The sequence below is a fragment of the Rattus norvegicus genome, chromosome 12, assembly GCF_021556685.1.
Source record: "Rattus norvegicus strain SHRSP/BbbUtx chromosome 12, alternate assembly SHRSP_T2T, whole genome shotgun sequence".
NCBI lineage: Eukaryota > Metazoa > Chordata > Mammalia > Rodentia > Muridae > Rattus > Rattus norvegicus.
The window spans coordinates 11,478,059-11,493,763 of NC_141545.1; the positions used below are offsets into that span (position 1 = coordinate 11,478,059).

At 45.9% G+C, this 15,705-nt stretch overlaps 1 protein-coding gene and 1 long non-coding RNA gene across 7 annotated transcripts in view; one reads left to right on the top strand and one right to left on the bottom strand.

Moving 5' to 3' along the window:
* Positions 1-4,239: 4,239 nt before the first annotated feature.
* The window catches only part of Rxfp2 (relaxin family peptide receptor 2), a 61,442-nt gene continuing 49,976 nt past the window's right edge, over positions 4,240-15,705 (bottom strand). For all 5 annotated transcript variants that reach the window (NM_001012475.2, XM_087579017.1, XM_087579018.1 and 2 more), the window contains 2 exon segments: positions 4,240-5,474; positions 14,915-15,133. In NM_001012475.2, coding sequence (NP_001012493.1) covers positions 5,215-5,474; positions 14,915-15,133 — 479 coding nt within the window. In that variant the 3' untranslated portion in view covers positions 4,240-5,214.
* LOC102549667 (uncharacterized) lies at positions 6,617-10,629 on the top strand. Of its 2 annotated transcripts, none has more exons than XR_015634560.1 (2): positions 6,617-9,003; positions 9,963-10,629. It is a non-coding gene; the product is annotated as an uncharacterized LOC102549667 (long non-coding RNA). The 2 variants fall into 2 exon arrangements; XR_015634559.1 differs by having other exon boundaries at positions 8,157-9,003; positions 10,049-10,629.

The window sequence follows — 15,705 nt, forward strand, 5'->3', positions numbered from 1 at the left end:
CCTCTCTGCCTCTCTGCCTCTCTGCCTCTCTGCCTCTCTGCCTCTCTGCCCCTCTGCCCCTCTGCCCCTCTGCCCCTCTGCCCCTCTGCCCCTCTGCCCCTCTGCCCCTCTGCCCCTCTGCCCCTCTGCCTCTGCTTCTGCTTCCAGGGTGCTGGGATTAAAGATGTGTGCTATTACCACACACCAGTGGGAATTTTTATCTTGAAAGAAGACATATTTGCAATAGTTTTTCTATCCCTGTGACAGTGTAGGGTAAGATTATAAATCACTAGGCTGTTAGATTTAACCAAATGCTATGGTGATATCAGGTTGCTGACTACCATGTGGCTTTTAGTTTCCCATAAAACTGCCAGCTTTCTGGAAGCTTCTATCATTTGTGTCTCAGGCCCTCCATTCAAGAACAACATGGACATTGTGATTATTTGTATATACTCAGTCCAGGGATGGCACTTTTAGAAAGTGTGGCCCTATTGAAGTAGTTGTGTCCTTGTTGGAGTGGGTGTGTGCATGGGCTTTAAGACCCTCACCCTAGCTACCTGGAAGTCAGTGTTCTGCTAGCAGCCTTCAGATGAAGATGTAGAACTCTCAGCTCCTCCTGCATCATGCCTGCCTGGACACTGCCATGCTACCACTTCGATGACAATGGACTGAACCTCTGAACCTATAAGCAAGACCTAATTAAATATTGTCTTTTATAAGACTTGCTTTGGTCACGGTGTCTGTTCATAGCAATAAAACCCTAACTATGACAGAAGTTGGTACCAGGGACTGGGGTATTGCTGTGATAGACCTGACCATGCTTTTGTTTAGAAGAATGTAGATTTTGGGACTTTGGATTTGGAAAGTGGTGGAATGCTTTAAATGGGACTTAATGGGGCATCCTAATAGGAATATGAAAGACTTTTTTTGCTGTGAGTAATTTGAGCTATGTGGACCTGGCCCAAGAGGTTTCAGTGGAGAATTCAGTATGTGGCCTAGGGACTGTTTTGAGGTATTTTGGTGAAGAATTGTGGCTGCTTTTTGCCCTTGTCTGAAGAGTCTGCCTGAGCCTGAGGTAAAGAGATTTATGTCACTTGCATTGACAAAGGAAGTCTCAAAAAGGCCCATTGGAGACTTTGTTCTCTGGTTAAGTCTCATGAAGAGCATTTTAAACAAATGAGCAAGCTGAGAAAGGAAAAATATAAAATATATGGTTTAAAAATTAAAGTGGCACCAGGAAATAGAGTGGAGCTGAATCCTGTGTCTAGGAGAGAGCAGATTAAGGGAACAGGACTTTGGGGCAAGATCCTACCCAAATAAGTTTAGATCCAGGCACGGTGGTACCTACCTTTAATACCTGGAGATAAAGCCAAACAGATCTCTGAGTTCAAAGCCAGCAGGGACAGAGCAAGTTCTGGGTGAAGGAAGCTTAAGTCCAGGTGTGGGGGTACACACCTTTAATCCAGCTTTGATAAAGTAACAGAATGGGGCAGGGTTGGGGGGAGCTATGTTCCAGCCCCATCAAGCAGCAGAACTCAGCGGTTTCTGCCATTTGGCTCTGGCTTCAGAGTCCAGAATAGAAGGGACAACTGGGACAGTTGATGCTGGTCAGCTGGAGCTAAGAAATTAGTGATGACTAAGAAGAGACCAGCATCACTGAGGTGAAATCTTCTGGGAAGTGTTTTCTGAGAGCACCAGAGATAGCCAAGGTTGTAACTCTTGCTACAGCTGTACTTGGTAATGTGTAAGAGTCACCCAGGTAGTACTGGTTTTGAAGGCATGAAGAGGTCATAAAGAATAGCTGAGGCTTCGCACTGTGAGAGACCATGGAAGGTCAAGGGTGAAGGTGCAGCCTCAACTGTTGTTGACATCCCAAACTAGAGGGGTCATGCAAAGGGTTTGAGGCTTGACACTTTGAAGAGGGCCTAGGAGAGGCTATTGGTGAAGCCTAGCTGCAGCGGAAGACCCCAGTGAGTTGGAGGTGCCAGTACCATGGGATGATCACCGAGAACAGCAGCAGCAGTGGAGCGGATCAACCTGAGCTTAGAGCGCTACAGAGGGCAGAGCTGGAGAAGTGACGCCAGCCCTTTGGAGGAGCCCAGAAGATCATGTGTGGATCCCAGACATTGAAACAAGAAGCTGGAAGACTGAAGTTGCCTTGGAGACTCCAAGATGCTCAAGAAGCCAGAGTTGTGGGCTATCTGCTGCGGAAAGCTGCTAAGGGAGTGGAACCAACCCAGGAAAAAGAAGTTTGCTGCAGTCAACAAAGATGAAGGAGTTGGAGATCCAGAGACGGCTCTGACATCAGCCATGCAGATGCAGAGTTTGGAGCTGGTTTCCTGTCTTGCTTTGGGGATTATAATTCAGTGATTGAATGAATCTCAGAAGAGATTTCGAGCTTTGTACTTTTAAATTTGCTGAGACTGCTATAGACTGTGGGGGCTTTTGAAGTTAGACTAAATGTATTTTGCATTTGGTTATGTTTAGGTATGGCCCCCATAGATTCATGTTTAAACAAGCCTATGGGAGCCAGGGAGTGGAATGTTATTATATATGTTCTGCCCAGGGAGTGACACTATTAGGTGTGGCCCTGTTGGAGTAGGTGTGTCACTGTGGTTGTGGGCTTTAAGTCCCTCATCCTAGCTGCCTGGAAGTGAGTATTCTGATAGCAGCCTTCAGATGAAGATGTAGAACTCTCAGCTCCTCCTGCCCCACCATGCCTGTCTGGATGCTGCCATGCTCCCACCTTGATGATAATGGACTGAACCTCTGAACCTGTAAGCCAGCCCTGATTAAGTGTTGTCCTTATAAGAGTTGCTTTGGTCATGGTGTCTGTTCCTAGCAAAAAAACAAAAACAAAAAAACCAAACAAAAAAAACAGACATTGATGATTGACAACTTTGAAATTAGATAACTGGGTATTCTTGTTTCTTTGTTTCTCTGATAAAACACTGGTAAATACCACCAGGAGAAGGAGGAGTTTATTTCCTTTTACACTTCAAGTCACACTCTATCGAGAAGAGAAGCCAGGGCAGGAACTCATCATAGAAATTGAAGCAGAGACCATGGAGGAATGCTGCTGGTTACTTGCTCTCTATGGCTTGCTCAGCAGCCTTTCTCATACAGAGGAACCCCATTTACCTAGGACTGGCACTGTCCACATTGGCCTCCCACATTAACCATCAATCGAGAAAATGCCCCCACCAACATGCCCAGGGTTCAGTCTCATGAAGGTACCTCCTCCTTTAAACTTCCTTTGCTCTGGTGTGTCAAGTTGGTGTCAAATTGACAAAACTAACCCCATGTAGTTGTGGGTCATGGACAAAGATTTTTGGGTCAAAACTGAAATATTCTAGACCAAAGACCTAGTCTGCCTGTATTAAATTCTTTGTTTGGATCATGGATTTGGAGAAGGCTGTGCAGTGACTGTGTCCATTGGGTTTCCATCATTGATGAGTACCTGAGCTGAACATTTAAGGGGGCAGTGATTTGGCGCTGTCAGAGGTGTCAGTGGGGCTCGGCTTTTGCTACCTGCACAGGAGGAGAAAACTCACCTCCCTCACAGCTGCTTGGAAACAAAGTAAGGCAGGGGCTGAGATGCCAAGATCCTTTGAAGACCACTCCCCTGGTGACTTAACTTTTATTATATAGGTCCCACTTCTTCCATAAACTCCCAACAGTGCCAACACTTGGGATGAAGCCTCCAGAAGCCATTAGAAGGCATTTGTGGTTAAGGACTTTAATAAGATGCCAGAGACACTGCATAACCAGTGAAGGAGGAGGAAGGGGAACAACACAGAGAGAGGCTGAAACCCTCAGGGAGGAAGGCAGTCTTGTTCACAGTGCCATTCATAGAATCCAAATGAGAATCGCTCCCTGACAGAAGGAACATTCTTAGTTAAATGGAGGAACTTATTTTATGATTTTAGTCAGTGTTAGGTACCAAATAAACCAGAATAACTGTGTTTTTTTTTTTCCTGGATGCTACAGGATAGAAGGATGTTCCATTCACTCTGTAGAAAAAGGTGATACAGGGTGCTTAGATAGATGCTTTCGTTTTTCTCTTTCATGGAACTGGAAAGAAGGAAAGGGAGGTGACGAAGTTCACTTACTGTTTCATGCTTTGGCAACAGAAAAACAGAAATGTCAGCCGTGTCTGGTAAGACAGGGGTGTGCACCCTAGGGATGCCACAAGACGTGCTCAGCCCTCCAGAACCCTACCCACATTCTTTGTCAAGCTTAAAGTAATACACAGACAAATGCAAAATATAAATTTATTCATAGTATTCTTTTCCCCCACATTTATAAACTTTCAGTATAAAAGTGTCCAAGTCTTCATAAACATTTTTCACTTTCAAAAAACAAAGCCAGCGCTTCTGGCATTTCTGTGTGGGACTGGGGGGGAATTTGTGCAATTGAGTGAATGGCCCCAGATCAGACCCATCATCCTGTGTCACCTTTGAACTCTCCTTGTCTCTGTGCTAAATGAGAAGAGAACTTACCAGCAATAGAAATATTGTTCTAAAGCATTTGAGAATGATAACTCTTTGGGGAAGTTCAAGTTTCTGATTTCCTTTGCTCCATGGGTACCTTTAAAAAAAAAACCGTCTAAGATCTCAGCTTTTCTGAGCTTAAATAGGCCAAGAGGCAACGGCTCTAGGCTCCCACAGCATGCCTTCTGCTCATCTGGTCATGCTAGTCATGATAAACTGGTGTGAGGAACTGTGTTCAAAGTTGCTATTCCAGAACCCTGCAGATGCTGTCAAAAGTACCAATAAGATGCTGATGATTTCATTCGCTACCGAAAGTGTGGTGACAAAGATGTTCATTTTGTGTTGTGATGGTCACATTGGAATAAGATGTCACGGATGCCCATACTTAACAGACAGTGCAACGTGATGTAAGAGAAGGCCATGGCAGTGGCTACATGTGGGCACCCCGGGGCTAGGCGGGCAGTGCTGACTACCTGGAGATCCACCATGTAGCAGTCTACATGGATTTACTTGTGCGTGCCAGGTCTGGGCTGACAGGAAGGAGAGGCTTGTGATGCTATTCTCAGCTTGGTCCACAGGTCATAGAGCTGTCACCCGGAATGCAGGGCCAACAGCCGTTGCACTGTGTCCCTGGTGCTGAACAGGTGTCTGCCGGCCAAGATGGAAACCGTCTCAGATGCCATCTTCCCCAAATTGTACCTTGTTTTAGGTAGTACCCTCAAAGTCCAGAGATCCAAAACCACTACGGGGAGACCGGCTTCATTATACTGTCCCCGAGGGCTATTTTGTTCAACACTCCAAGTTTAAGTGAAGAGTCATCTGTCCACACAATGGAAGCAGATAGACTTTTCTTCTTAACTTTGAAAATGGATTTCCTCCGATGTTTGTGCAGCAACTGTTTCAACTTGTCCTTAAAAAGGGAGGTGGTGAGAGTGTAGAGGATGGGGTTTAAGGCGCTGTTTACCGGAAGGAAAAAAACCACGATCCAGGAAGTGATTGTGCCTAGAGAAATAAAAGAAGTTTGAAAAGAAATAGAAAGTGGCTCCTCTCTCTCTGTTGCCCCAGACCCAGTCCCTCCCCATCTCCTCCCTACTGCTGCATCAGAATACCAACTGCAACCTCGCCAACAACATCTGTAGATCCCACACACGTCCTCACCTGACTCCCTGTCCCCACTCATGGCTGACTCCCAGCCTGCAACTGCAGCAGGTCATGCCTGTTGGCGTGATCTATGTTCCACCCAGCAGTTACCTAGCAACAAGTATGTAGGCCAGGCTTGCTATAAAAGGGACTGTTTGGCCTCTCTCTCTCTCTCTCTCTCTCTCTCTCTCTCTCTCTCTCTCTCTCTCTCTCCTTGTCTGTCTTTCTCTCTCTGTGTCTCTCTCTGTCTCTCTCTGTCTCTCTCTCTGTCTCTCTCTCTCTGTCTGTCTCTGTCTCTGTCTCTCTGTGTCTCTGTCTCTCTCTGTCTCTGTCTCTCTGTGTCTCTGTCTCTCTCTGTCTCTGTCTCTGTGTCTCTGTCTCTGTCTCTCTGTGTCTCTGTCTCTCTCTGTCTCTGTCTCTGTGTCTCTGTCTCTGTCTCTCTCGGTCTCTGTGTCTCTGTCTCTGTCTCTCTCTGTCTCTGTGTCTCTGTCTCTGTGTGTCTCTCTCTCTCTCTGACTCCCTTCTCTCTCTGATCTCTTGCTTCTCCCGCCCCCCAATCTCCAGCCTTGCTTCTCTTTCTCTCTCCCCCCTCCTCTACTCCCCTCCTCTCCCCTGCTCCCTCCCTCTGTTGTTCTCTGTCCCCTCTCTCTGCCTCTACTCCCTTCACAACTCCCCTTCTTCTCATGCCCCCAAGTAAGCTCTCCTCTGGGGGAGCCGTGCCTCAGCATGGGCCCGTGGAGTTGGTGCCCCTTCCCAAGGCACCATACCTCGCTCTATAAAACATATCCTTGGCTTTATAGAACACAGCAATGCCTACCAGAAAGCCAGGCAGGCTGTCCGCAGACCTTCTCTTCTCTCTGTTCCCCCAGACCCAACTCCCCAATCTCAACCCCAGCGCTGTGGTAGCCCTCCCTGCCCCCTGCTCCCTGCTCCCATCTTCGGGGCATCCCACAGCTCTTCCCTTCCTAACTTTCCTCCATCAACTTGTTTTTTTGTCCCAGACTCCAACTCCAGCAGGCACTCCCCTGCTAGCCCAAGGGCCACTACTCACAGGGCAACAAGGAGGCTGAAGACGGACCCTCTCCCTCTACTCCTGCAATCTGATGGCCCCGGTCACGTCCCAGCTCTGTAGCAGGAAACCTGCTGAGGTCTCCCTTTCCTCTCTGACCCCATCCTCAATGGATCACGAAGACCTTCTCCTCCAACCTTCTTTCCCCCAATCCATCCCTCCTAGCCTTCAACACTAGTAGCCACTCCCCATGGACATACGAACTGATCAGGGCAAAAACCAGGTAACACACAGCATCACGTGCTTCAAAAATCCCGAGAGGAAACAGAAGCCAAGGAACAAAACACCCACCCCACAAAGACACACCCAGCAGTCAGCGCCTAGATATTTAATCATCGCCAAAACAGATGCTGAAAGAAACACCTGTGTGAAAGCAGAGTCAACAACAGCCAGGGCATTAACTCTCCAGAAGAGTTCACCTATTCTACCATAGCAGGCCAGAAATAGTCCAGCCTAGCCGAAGCCCAAGAAAATGACCCCATATCAGCCTTTATGAACATGGTAGCATTTCCTTAAAGAGGAAATGAAGAAATCCAGAAAAACACAACAAACTAGTTTTAAGGAGATAACTGGCATGTTCAAAACCTGAAGTTGGGAACAGAATCAATAAAGAAAACCCAAACTAAGGCTAAGGGACTTGAGGACCTGCAAAAATTTAGGAATTTTTTTTTTTTTTTTGAGCTGGGGACCAAACCCAGGGCCTTGCACTTGCTAGGCAAGCGCTCTACCACTGAGCTAAATCCCCAACCCCAAAAATTTAGGAATTCTAATGGGAAGTACAGATGCAAGCATCACCAACAGGAGACAAGAGACGGAAGAGAGAATTATTTCTGGTATAGAAGATATGGTAGAAGAAATCGATCCATTGGTTAAAGAAAACATTAAATCTAAAAAACTCCTGACTCAAAATACCCAGGAAACCTGGGACGCCATGAGAAGACTAAACCTAGGATTCACGGGAATGCAGGAAGGAGAGGAAACCAAGCCTAGAGGCCCAGAAGATGCTTTTAATAAAATCACAGATGAAACCTTTCCTAACCTAAGGAAGGAGATGCCTATAAAGGTACAAGAAATTTACAGAACACCAAATAGATCGGACCCTGAAAGGAAGTCCCCGCGGCATATAATAAAGAAAGCACTAAGAACACACAGAACACAGACTATTAAAAGCTGCAAGGGAAAAATACCAAGTCACATATAAAGGCAGACCTATTGGAATTATATCCAACGTCTCAATGGAGACTGTAAAAGCCAGAAAGTCCTACAGACTCTTAAGTGATCGTAGATGCCAGCTCAGATGACCATACCCAGCAAAACTTTCCATCCCTGTAGATGAAGAAAATAAGTTGTTTTATGATAAAGTCAATTTTAACAACATCTCTCTGTTGGAATACTAAGCTCTACTCCCACAGCTACCTGGGAACAGCCAGGTATGTTCCGCCCCACAGTTGCCTGGCAACAGCCACCTGTGCCTGACACTATAAAAGTGGCTGCTTGCCCTCTCTTCCCCTCTCTTACTCCCCTCTCTTACTCCCCTCTTACCCCCTCTTGCTCTTTGTTCTTTGCCTCTCTTGTCCCCTCCACCCCCCGCCCCCGCTCCCCCAACGTGCCTATGGCCGGTCTCCTTTCCACTCTTCTACTCTTCTCTCATTAAACCTCTCCACGTGGAACCATGGTAGCTTGGTGTTTTATGTCCGGTTACGGGCAGAGATTTAAAACCTGACATTGGTGCCAAAACCCAGGATCCAACCAGGAACCCTAACAATGGTGCCCTGTGAGAGAACCCTAACAATGATGCACCCTGTGAGGACATTGATCTCCTGTGGTGCCTGTCGCCCTGTCGCCGGCTGCAGCGGTGGGAACCTCGGGGCCGAGGACAGGCTCGTCCCACGGCGCGCCTCCGCCGGCCGCCCAGGCACCCTAGCCTGCCCTGGTCATGGTCATGGTCCTGTGCTCCCTCGGAGCTACGGTCCACTCTGGGCCCGTGGCGCAGTCGCGGTCACTCGCTATGGGCTGCGTGTTTGCACTGGCTGTGGTGAGGAAGAATGGAGATGCACGCCACTTCTGTACACAGGACCCGAGATCGCCGCCTAGCGTGCTGCTGTTGGGCCCTGCCGTTAAATCTGCCGCCGCTTCTGCGCACGTCACACGAATTCGATCTCAGCTGCTGCCTCCACCACTCCATCTATGCCTTTGGACCACCACCACCTGCTGGCTGCTGTGGGACTCAGGGCATCCATCACTCCAGCAGGATGCCCAATCGCCATGATGCCCCGCTTATAGCTGTCCACCAAGGAGAGCGCCCTCTTCAAGCACGTGCTGGTTGGTTATTCATTATTTTGGTACCTCGGAGCTTGACTTTCTATGGTGTACACATGGTTTCAGGGGAGCGTTCTTGTACTTGGAAAGACCTCTGCTGTCTCTGGGGATGAATCTTTTTACTGACTCTCGTTCTAGGACCTTTTCTCTTGGGCGAGACTTTCCCTCTCTCTCTCTTTTTGAGACAGTTTAATGCCAGGCCAGGCCTGGATAAGCTGCTCTCTGGCTCAGGAGCACCGGCTCTGAGAGGAGCCCCAGCGCTAGTAGGGGCAGTTAATCCTTATTCTCACCCACGGGTCTGTAGGTCTTTACCCCCTGTCCCCATTTCCTGGAATGTTTTGGTCTAATTTACACTAAGCATAAAACAATATCTCGGTCTGGCCCCATCCCCAGGACTCCCCCTCCTCCCTTCCTCGTTGCTGTAGCTCCTGGTTTGGGTTAACTACACCCACTAAAACACAGGAAATAACCTCACACCAGCAAAATCAAAAGAAGGGAAACACACACACCACCAGCAGCAGCAGCAGCAGCAGTGACAATTCCAAAGTAACAGGAATCAACAGTCATTTGCCATTGATGTCTCTTAATGGTCTCAATTCCTCAGTAAAAAGACACAGTCTAGAGGATAGACATTACCTCAGGGTAACAGGTTAAGATAAAGATATTCTGAGCATGTGGACCTAAGAAGCAAGCTGGGGTAGGCATTTTAATATCTAATAAGATAGACTTCAAACCAAAACTAATCAGGAGAGATAGAGAAGGCCATTGCATACTAACCAAAGGAAAATCTACTAAAATGATGTTTTAATTATTAATCTCTATGCCCACGTTTTTTGTTTTTTGTTTTTTGTTTTTTCCGGAGCTGGGGACCGAACCCAGGGCCTTGCGCTTGCTAGGCAAGCGCTCTACCACTGAGCTAAGTCCTCAACCCCTAAGCCCACTTTTTTTTTTTTTTTTTAAAGGAAACACTACTACAGCTTAAACCACATACTGACCCTCACACGTCAACAGTAGGAGACTTCAATATCCCATTCTTGTCAATGGACAGGTCATCCAGACAGAAGCTAAATGAACACCGGAGCTAACAAACCTTGCCAACCCAACGGACACAAAAGAGTACACCTTCTTCCCGGCACCTCGTGAAACTTTCTCCAAAATCAACCACATACCTGGACGCAAAGTGAGTCTCAGCCGATGGAAGAAAATGGAAGTAAGTCCCAGCGCTGACCACAATGGATCAAAGCTGAACCAGGGACACACAAAAAAAGCTCGCAAACTTCCGGGACGGACAACTGTACTGGAGAAAAGTGGCTTAATCCAGAAATAGAGAAATTAAAGATGTTTTAGAATTCGATGGAAACACACACGCACAGTAACACTTGATAATAATGAATAATAATTATAAATACACAGCCCGTCCAAACCTGTGGGACACAATAAACGTGGTGCTAGGAAGAATGTTCACAGCGCCAAGTGCCCTGCGTGAAAAAAAACTGGATCGATCTCACACTAGCAACTTAATAGCATAGCTGAAGGCTTGAGAACAAAAAGATCCAATCAGACTCAAGAGGAGTGGACAGCAGGAAATAATCAAACGGAGGGATGATATCAATAAAATCGAAACGAAGACTGGGTTTCTTTCTTTTCTTCTCTTTTCTTTTTTTCTTTTTGAGGAAAATCAATAAATAGACAGACCCTTATCCAAACTACTAGTAGGTGGAGAGAGAATACCCAACTTGACAAAGCCAGAACTAAAAGGGGGATAGGGGTAACAAAAGGTACCAAGGAAATCCAGAGGATCATAAGGACACACTTTAAAAACGTGTACCCCACCAATGTGGAAAATCTAAAAGAAATGGATAATTTTCTTGCACGTACCACCTACCAAAGTTAAATCAGGATGAGATAAATGATTTAAATAGACCTAGAACCACCAGTGAAATAGAAGCAGTGATTAGAAGTCTCCCCCAAAACAAACAATAAACAAAAAACCCTCCAAAACAAAAAAACAACAAAAAACAAACAAAACAAAACAAACAACAACAACAACAAAAACCCAAAAACAATCCAAACAAGCAAAAACCAGGTCCAAATGGTTTTAGCACAGAATTCTACCAGACTCTTCAGAGAAGAGTTTAATACAAATATGCCTTAAATTATTCCACAAAATTGAAACAGAAGGGACACTGCCTAGTTCATTGTATGAGGCCACGCTCATCCTGATACTCAAACTACATAAAGACCCAACAAAGAGAATTGCAAACCAGTTTCTCTTACGAACATAGAGGCAAAAATGCTCAGTAAAACACCTGCAGACAGAATGTTCTCATAGGTCAGAAGGATCATCCACCGTAGTCAGGTAAGCGCCATCCCAGAGAGGCAACAGACAAAAATTAGTAAATGTAACTCACCATTAAACAGACAGAACGACACAAACACATGATCATTTCATTACATGCAGAAAAGGCCAGGGACAAACTCCCACACCCCGTCATAATAAAAGTCCTGGGGAGATTAGGGACCCGAGGGACAACATACCTAAACATAATATATATTATAGCATATTAAATGGAGAGAAACTCAAAGCAATGCCACTAAAACCAGGAGCAAGAGGAGAAGGCATCCACTCTCTCCATATTTATTTAATGTAGCACCTGAAGTCCTAGCTACAGGTCTAAAACAACTGAAAGAGAACAAGGGCATACCGACTGGAAAGGCAGAAAGGAAAGGATCTTTATTTTCAGATGACATGATTGTATGCATAAGTGAGCCTAAAAATTCCACCAGGGAACCCCTACAGCAAAGTGGCCTGATAAAAGATTAACTTAAAAAAATAATAAAAATTAAGAAAAATCAGTAGTCCTCCTACATACAAATGACGAATAGAGTGAGAAAGAAATTAGGCAGAAACGCCTTTCAAGGTAGCCTCAAATAATACTAACAGTCGTGGGCTCACGACTAACTAACTCTCTAACTAACTAAGCAACTCTAACTAAGCAAGTTGAAGACATCTGTAATAAAAAAATTCAAGTCTCCAAAGAAGCTATCCGAAGAGGGAAGATCTCCCAGGCTCCTAGATCTGCAGGATTGAAATAGTAGAAATGACCACCCTACCCAATGCAATCTACAAATTCAATGCTATCCCCATCAAAATTCCAACACCGTTCCTTACGACAATTCTCAACTCCATATGGGAAGGCAAAAACCCAGGATGGCGAAAAGAATCCTGAACAGTAAAAGAACTGCTCGGGGGTCCCACAATTTCCCATTTCAAATCGTGCTACAGAGATATAATAATCAACCACGTGGCATTGATACACACACACACACACACACACACACACACACACAAATAGACATGTTGATCAGTGGAACTGAATTAAAGATCCAGACTTAAATCCACACACCTAGAACCAGATTTTTGATAAAGCTAGAAACACACAGTATGGGGGGGTGGGGGGAACCCCGCATCTTTAACAAATGGTGCTGGTCAAACTGGATGTCCGAATGTAGAAGAATGCTAACAGATCCATTTTAATCACCTTGCGCAAAACTCAAGTCCGAGTGGCTCAGAGATATAACATACAACCAGATCCACCGAATCTAAGAGAAGAGAAAGTGGGGGTGTCCACAAGTTTTGGAACAGAACAGTTACAGCACAGGCACTGGATCAACAGTTAATAAAACAGAATTCATGAAGCTGAAAAGCTTCTGTATGGCGAAGGACACTGTCAAAACAGCAGCCTGCAGAAAGGGAGAAGATTTTTACCAACTTCACACCCGATAGAAGAATAGCATACAAAAATATAGAAAGAACTCAAGAAACTAGACATCCAAAAGCCCAAATAATCCAATTTAAAAATGGGGGAACAGATATAAACAGAGAATTCTCGATGGGCAAATCTCCAATGACTGAGAAAATTTAAAGAAATGTTCAGTATCCTTAACCATCAGGGAGATCCAAGTCAAAACTACTCCGAGATTTCATCTCACATCCATCAGAATGAGTAAGGTCAATAAATCAATTGATGCCTCATGCTGGTGAGGATGTGGGGCAAGGGAAATAATCCTCCATTGCGGACTCGAACTGATAGTATAGAAATCAATATGGCAGTTCCCCAGAAAGTTGGGAATCAATCTCTCTCAAGGTCCAGCTCTACCACTCTTGGGCATATACCCAAAGGACGCTCCATCCCGGCTACCAGGACATTACTCGACCATGTTCATTTTGACTTTATTCATAATAGCCAGAAGCTGGAAACAACCTAGATGCCCCTCAACAGAAGAATGGATAGAGAAAACATGGTGCATTTACACAATGGAGTACTTTTACATTTCCACAAGTCCAACAGTGGAGTATTCCTCGGCTATTAAAAAAATGGTATCGGGGTTGGGGATTTAGCTCAGTGGTAGAGCGCTTGCCTAGCAAGCGCAAGGCCCTGGGTTCGGTCCCCAGCTCCGAAAAAAAGAAAAGAAAATGGTATCATGAAATTCGCAGGCAGATGTATGGAACTAGAAAAAAGTCCTCCTGAGTGAGAAACCCGGACTCAGAAAGACAAACGTGGTATGTACTCACTGGTAAGTGGACGTTAACCATTAAGCAAATGATAACCAAGCTACAATCTGTAGGCCCAGAAAGGTTAGGTAAAGAGGAGGGGTCTAGGTGGGGCAAACGTGGATCTCCCTCAGAGGGGGAAACAGAATAGATCTTTTCAGCAGACTGGGGGGCCGGTAGGTATGGGAGGAGGAAGTGGGGGTTAGGTAGGGGCGGAGTGAGATGGGGTGGAAGGAGGGGGTGCAGGAAGAGATGGCTGGAATTGGGAGGCTTATGTGGGTGGGGTGGAAACCTAATGCAATGGAAACTTTCTGGACTCTGTAAAATGATCTCAGTGAGGACTCCTCATAATGGGAGATACACAGTCTCATTTCTTTCTTTCTTTTTTTTTTTTTTTCCGGAGCTGGGGACTGAACCCAGGGCCTTGCGCTTGCTAGGCAAGTGCTCTACCACTGAGCTAAATCCCCAAACACAGTCTCATTTCTTGTAGCCATGCAAGCTGCTCAGTGGCCAGACAGAATTGCACTCAATTGAGTTGTTGGTCAAGCTCTGCCCAGGGTGGAGGGGAGTCTCCTCCTGGCTGCCACCCCAAGACAGTCAGTCCCCTTCTGTTGCCTGCAGATCAAGATGCATATTTCTCTGCTCCTCCAGCACCATGTCTGCCTGGATGCTACCGTGCATTTCTTGCCATGATGGTAATGGACTGAACCTCTGAAATTGTAAACCAGTCCCAAGTAAATGTCATCCTTGATAAGAGTTGTCTTGGGGGAGGGGGGGCTGGAGAGATGGCTCAGTGGTTAAGAGCACTATCTGCTCTTCCAGAGGTCCTGAGTTCAAATCCCAGCAACCACATGGTGGTTCACAACCATCTGTAATGAGATTCTGGTGTGTCTGAAGACAGCTACAGTGTACTCATATGAATAAAATAAATCTTTAAAAAAAAAAGAGTTGTCTTGGTCATGGTGTCTCTTCACAGCAATAAATCCCAAACTAAGACAGAATGTATGTATGTATGTATGTATGTATGTATGTATGTATGTATGTATGTGTATGTATGTATGTCTCTATCTACCTATCATTCATTCATATTCTTGGCTAAGAACCATTAGCTAGCAACATACTTAGATTTATTTTTCTCTTGCTTCAGCTTTTTTATTCTTCTTTACTGGACTTCACCACTGTCCACTTTAGAATATTAAATATAAAACACTGAGGTGGGAGTGTTGATTCTTTGTGTCAATGCCATAGGTACTTATGGAGAATTTACTATGAGCACGCAAGGCACTGCCCTAGACTCTGGCCTTGTCAACCAAAGGGCCTGAGGAGGCACTGTGTGTGGGGATGAGGAAGGGGCCTGACCTGGTATCTCTACTTGAAGGAGAGACAGGATTTTAACGACAAACACAGGAATCCAGCAGATGGCGTCAGAGAACACGATGAAAAAGAACCGGTTGGCGACAGCCACCTCCTTCCCGATGTGGCTCCTCACTTCTGCAGTCTGGAGGGCTGTTTTCTGAATGGAGCAGAACATGGTGACATAGGAGAACGTGATGACGAGGAAAGCCAGCAAGTTCACGCCTGTGGGGAAAAGCACGCTTGTTTCACACTCTCTGTGTTGGTCAGCAGGGAAGTATCCGCTACGTGGTTGCTAACGCGGCACCTGGCGGCCAGCCTTTCCCAGAAGCACCCTCTCCTGTGTTCTCAGAGCAAGGTAGCTAAACTTCCCAAGTTTGGGGAGCAAGATCAAGAACTGGGTTTTTTATTAGCCTTAGAAGAGGATTTCTCCCCCCCCCCCCCTTCGGAGCTGAGGACCGAACCCAGGGCCTTGCGCTTGCTAGGCAAGCGCTCTACCACTGAGCTAAATCCCCAACCCCTAGAAGAGGATTTCAAAGGTGTGCACTCTTTATGAAGAATTAGGGCCGGAAACTCAGTTCTAGAATACCAGGAGGCAAGACTGCCTCCTCTCTCTCTCTCTCTCTCTCTCTCTCTCTCTCTCTCTCTCTCTCACACACACACACACACACACACATTGGTTCTGTCTTTAGTTCCTGGTAAGTCACCCCTTAAGGTGAGGCTCTGATTGTAATGCATGTCTCAAAAATAGATAACCTTAGCTCCTAGTCTTATACATATGAACAAAATAATCTTAG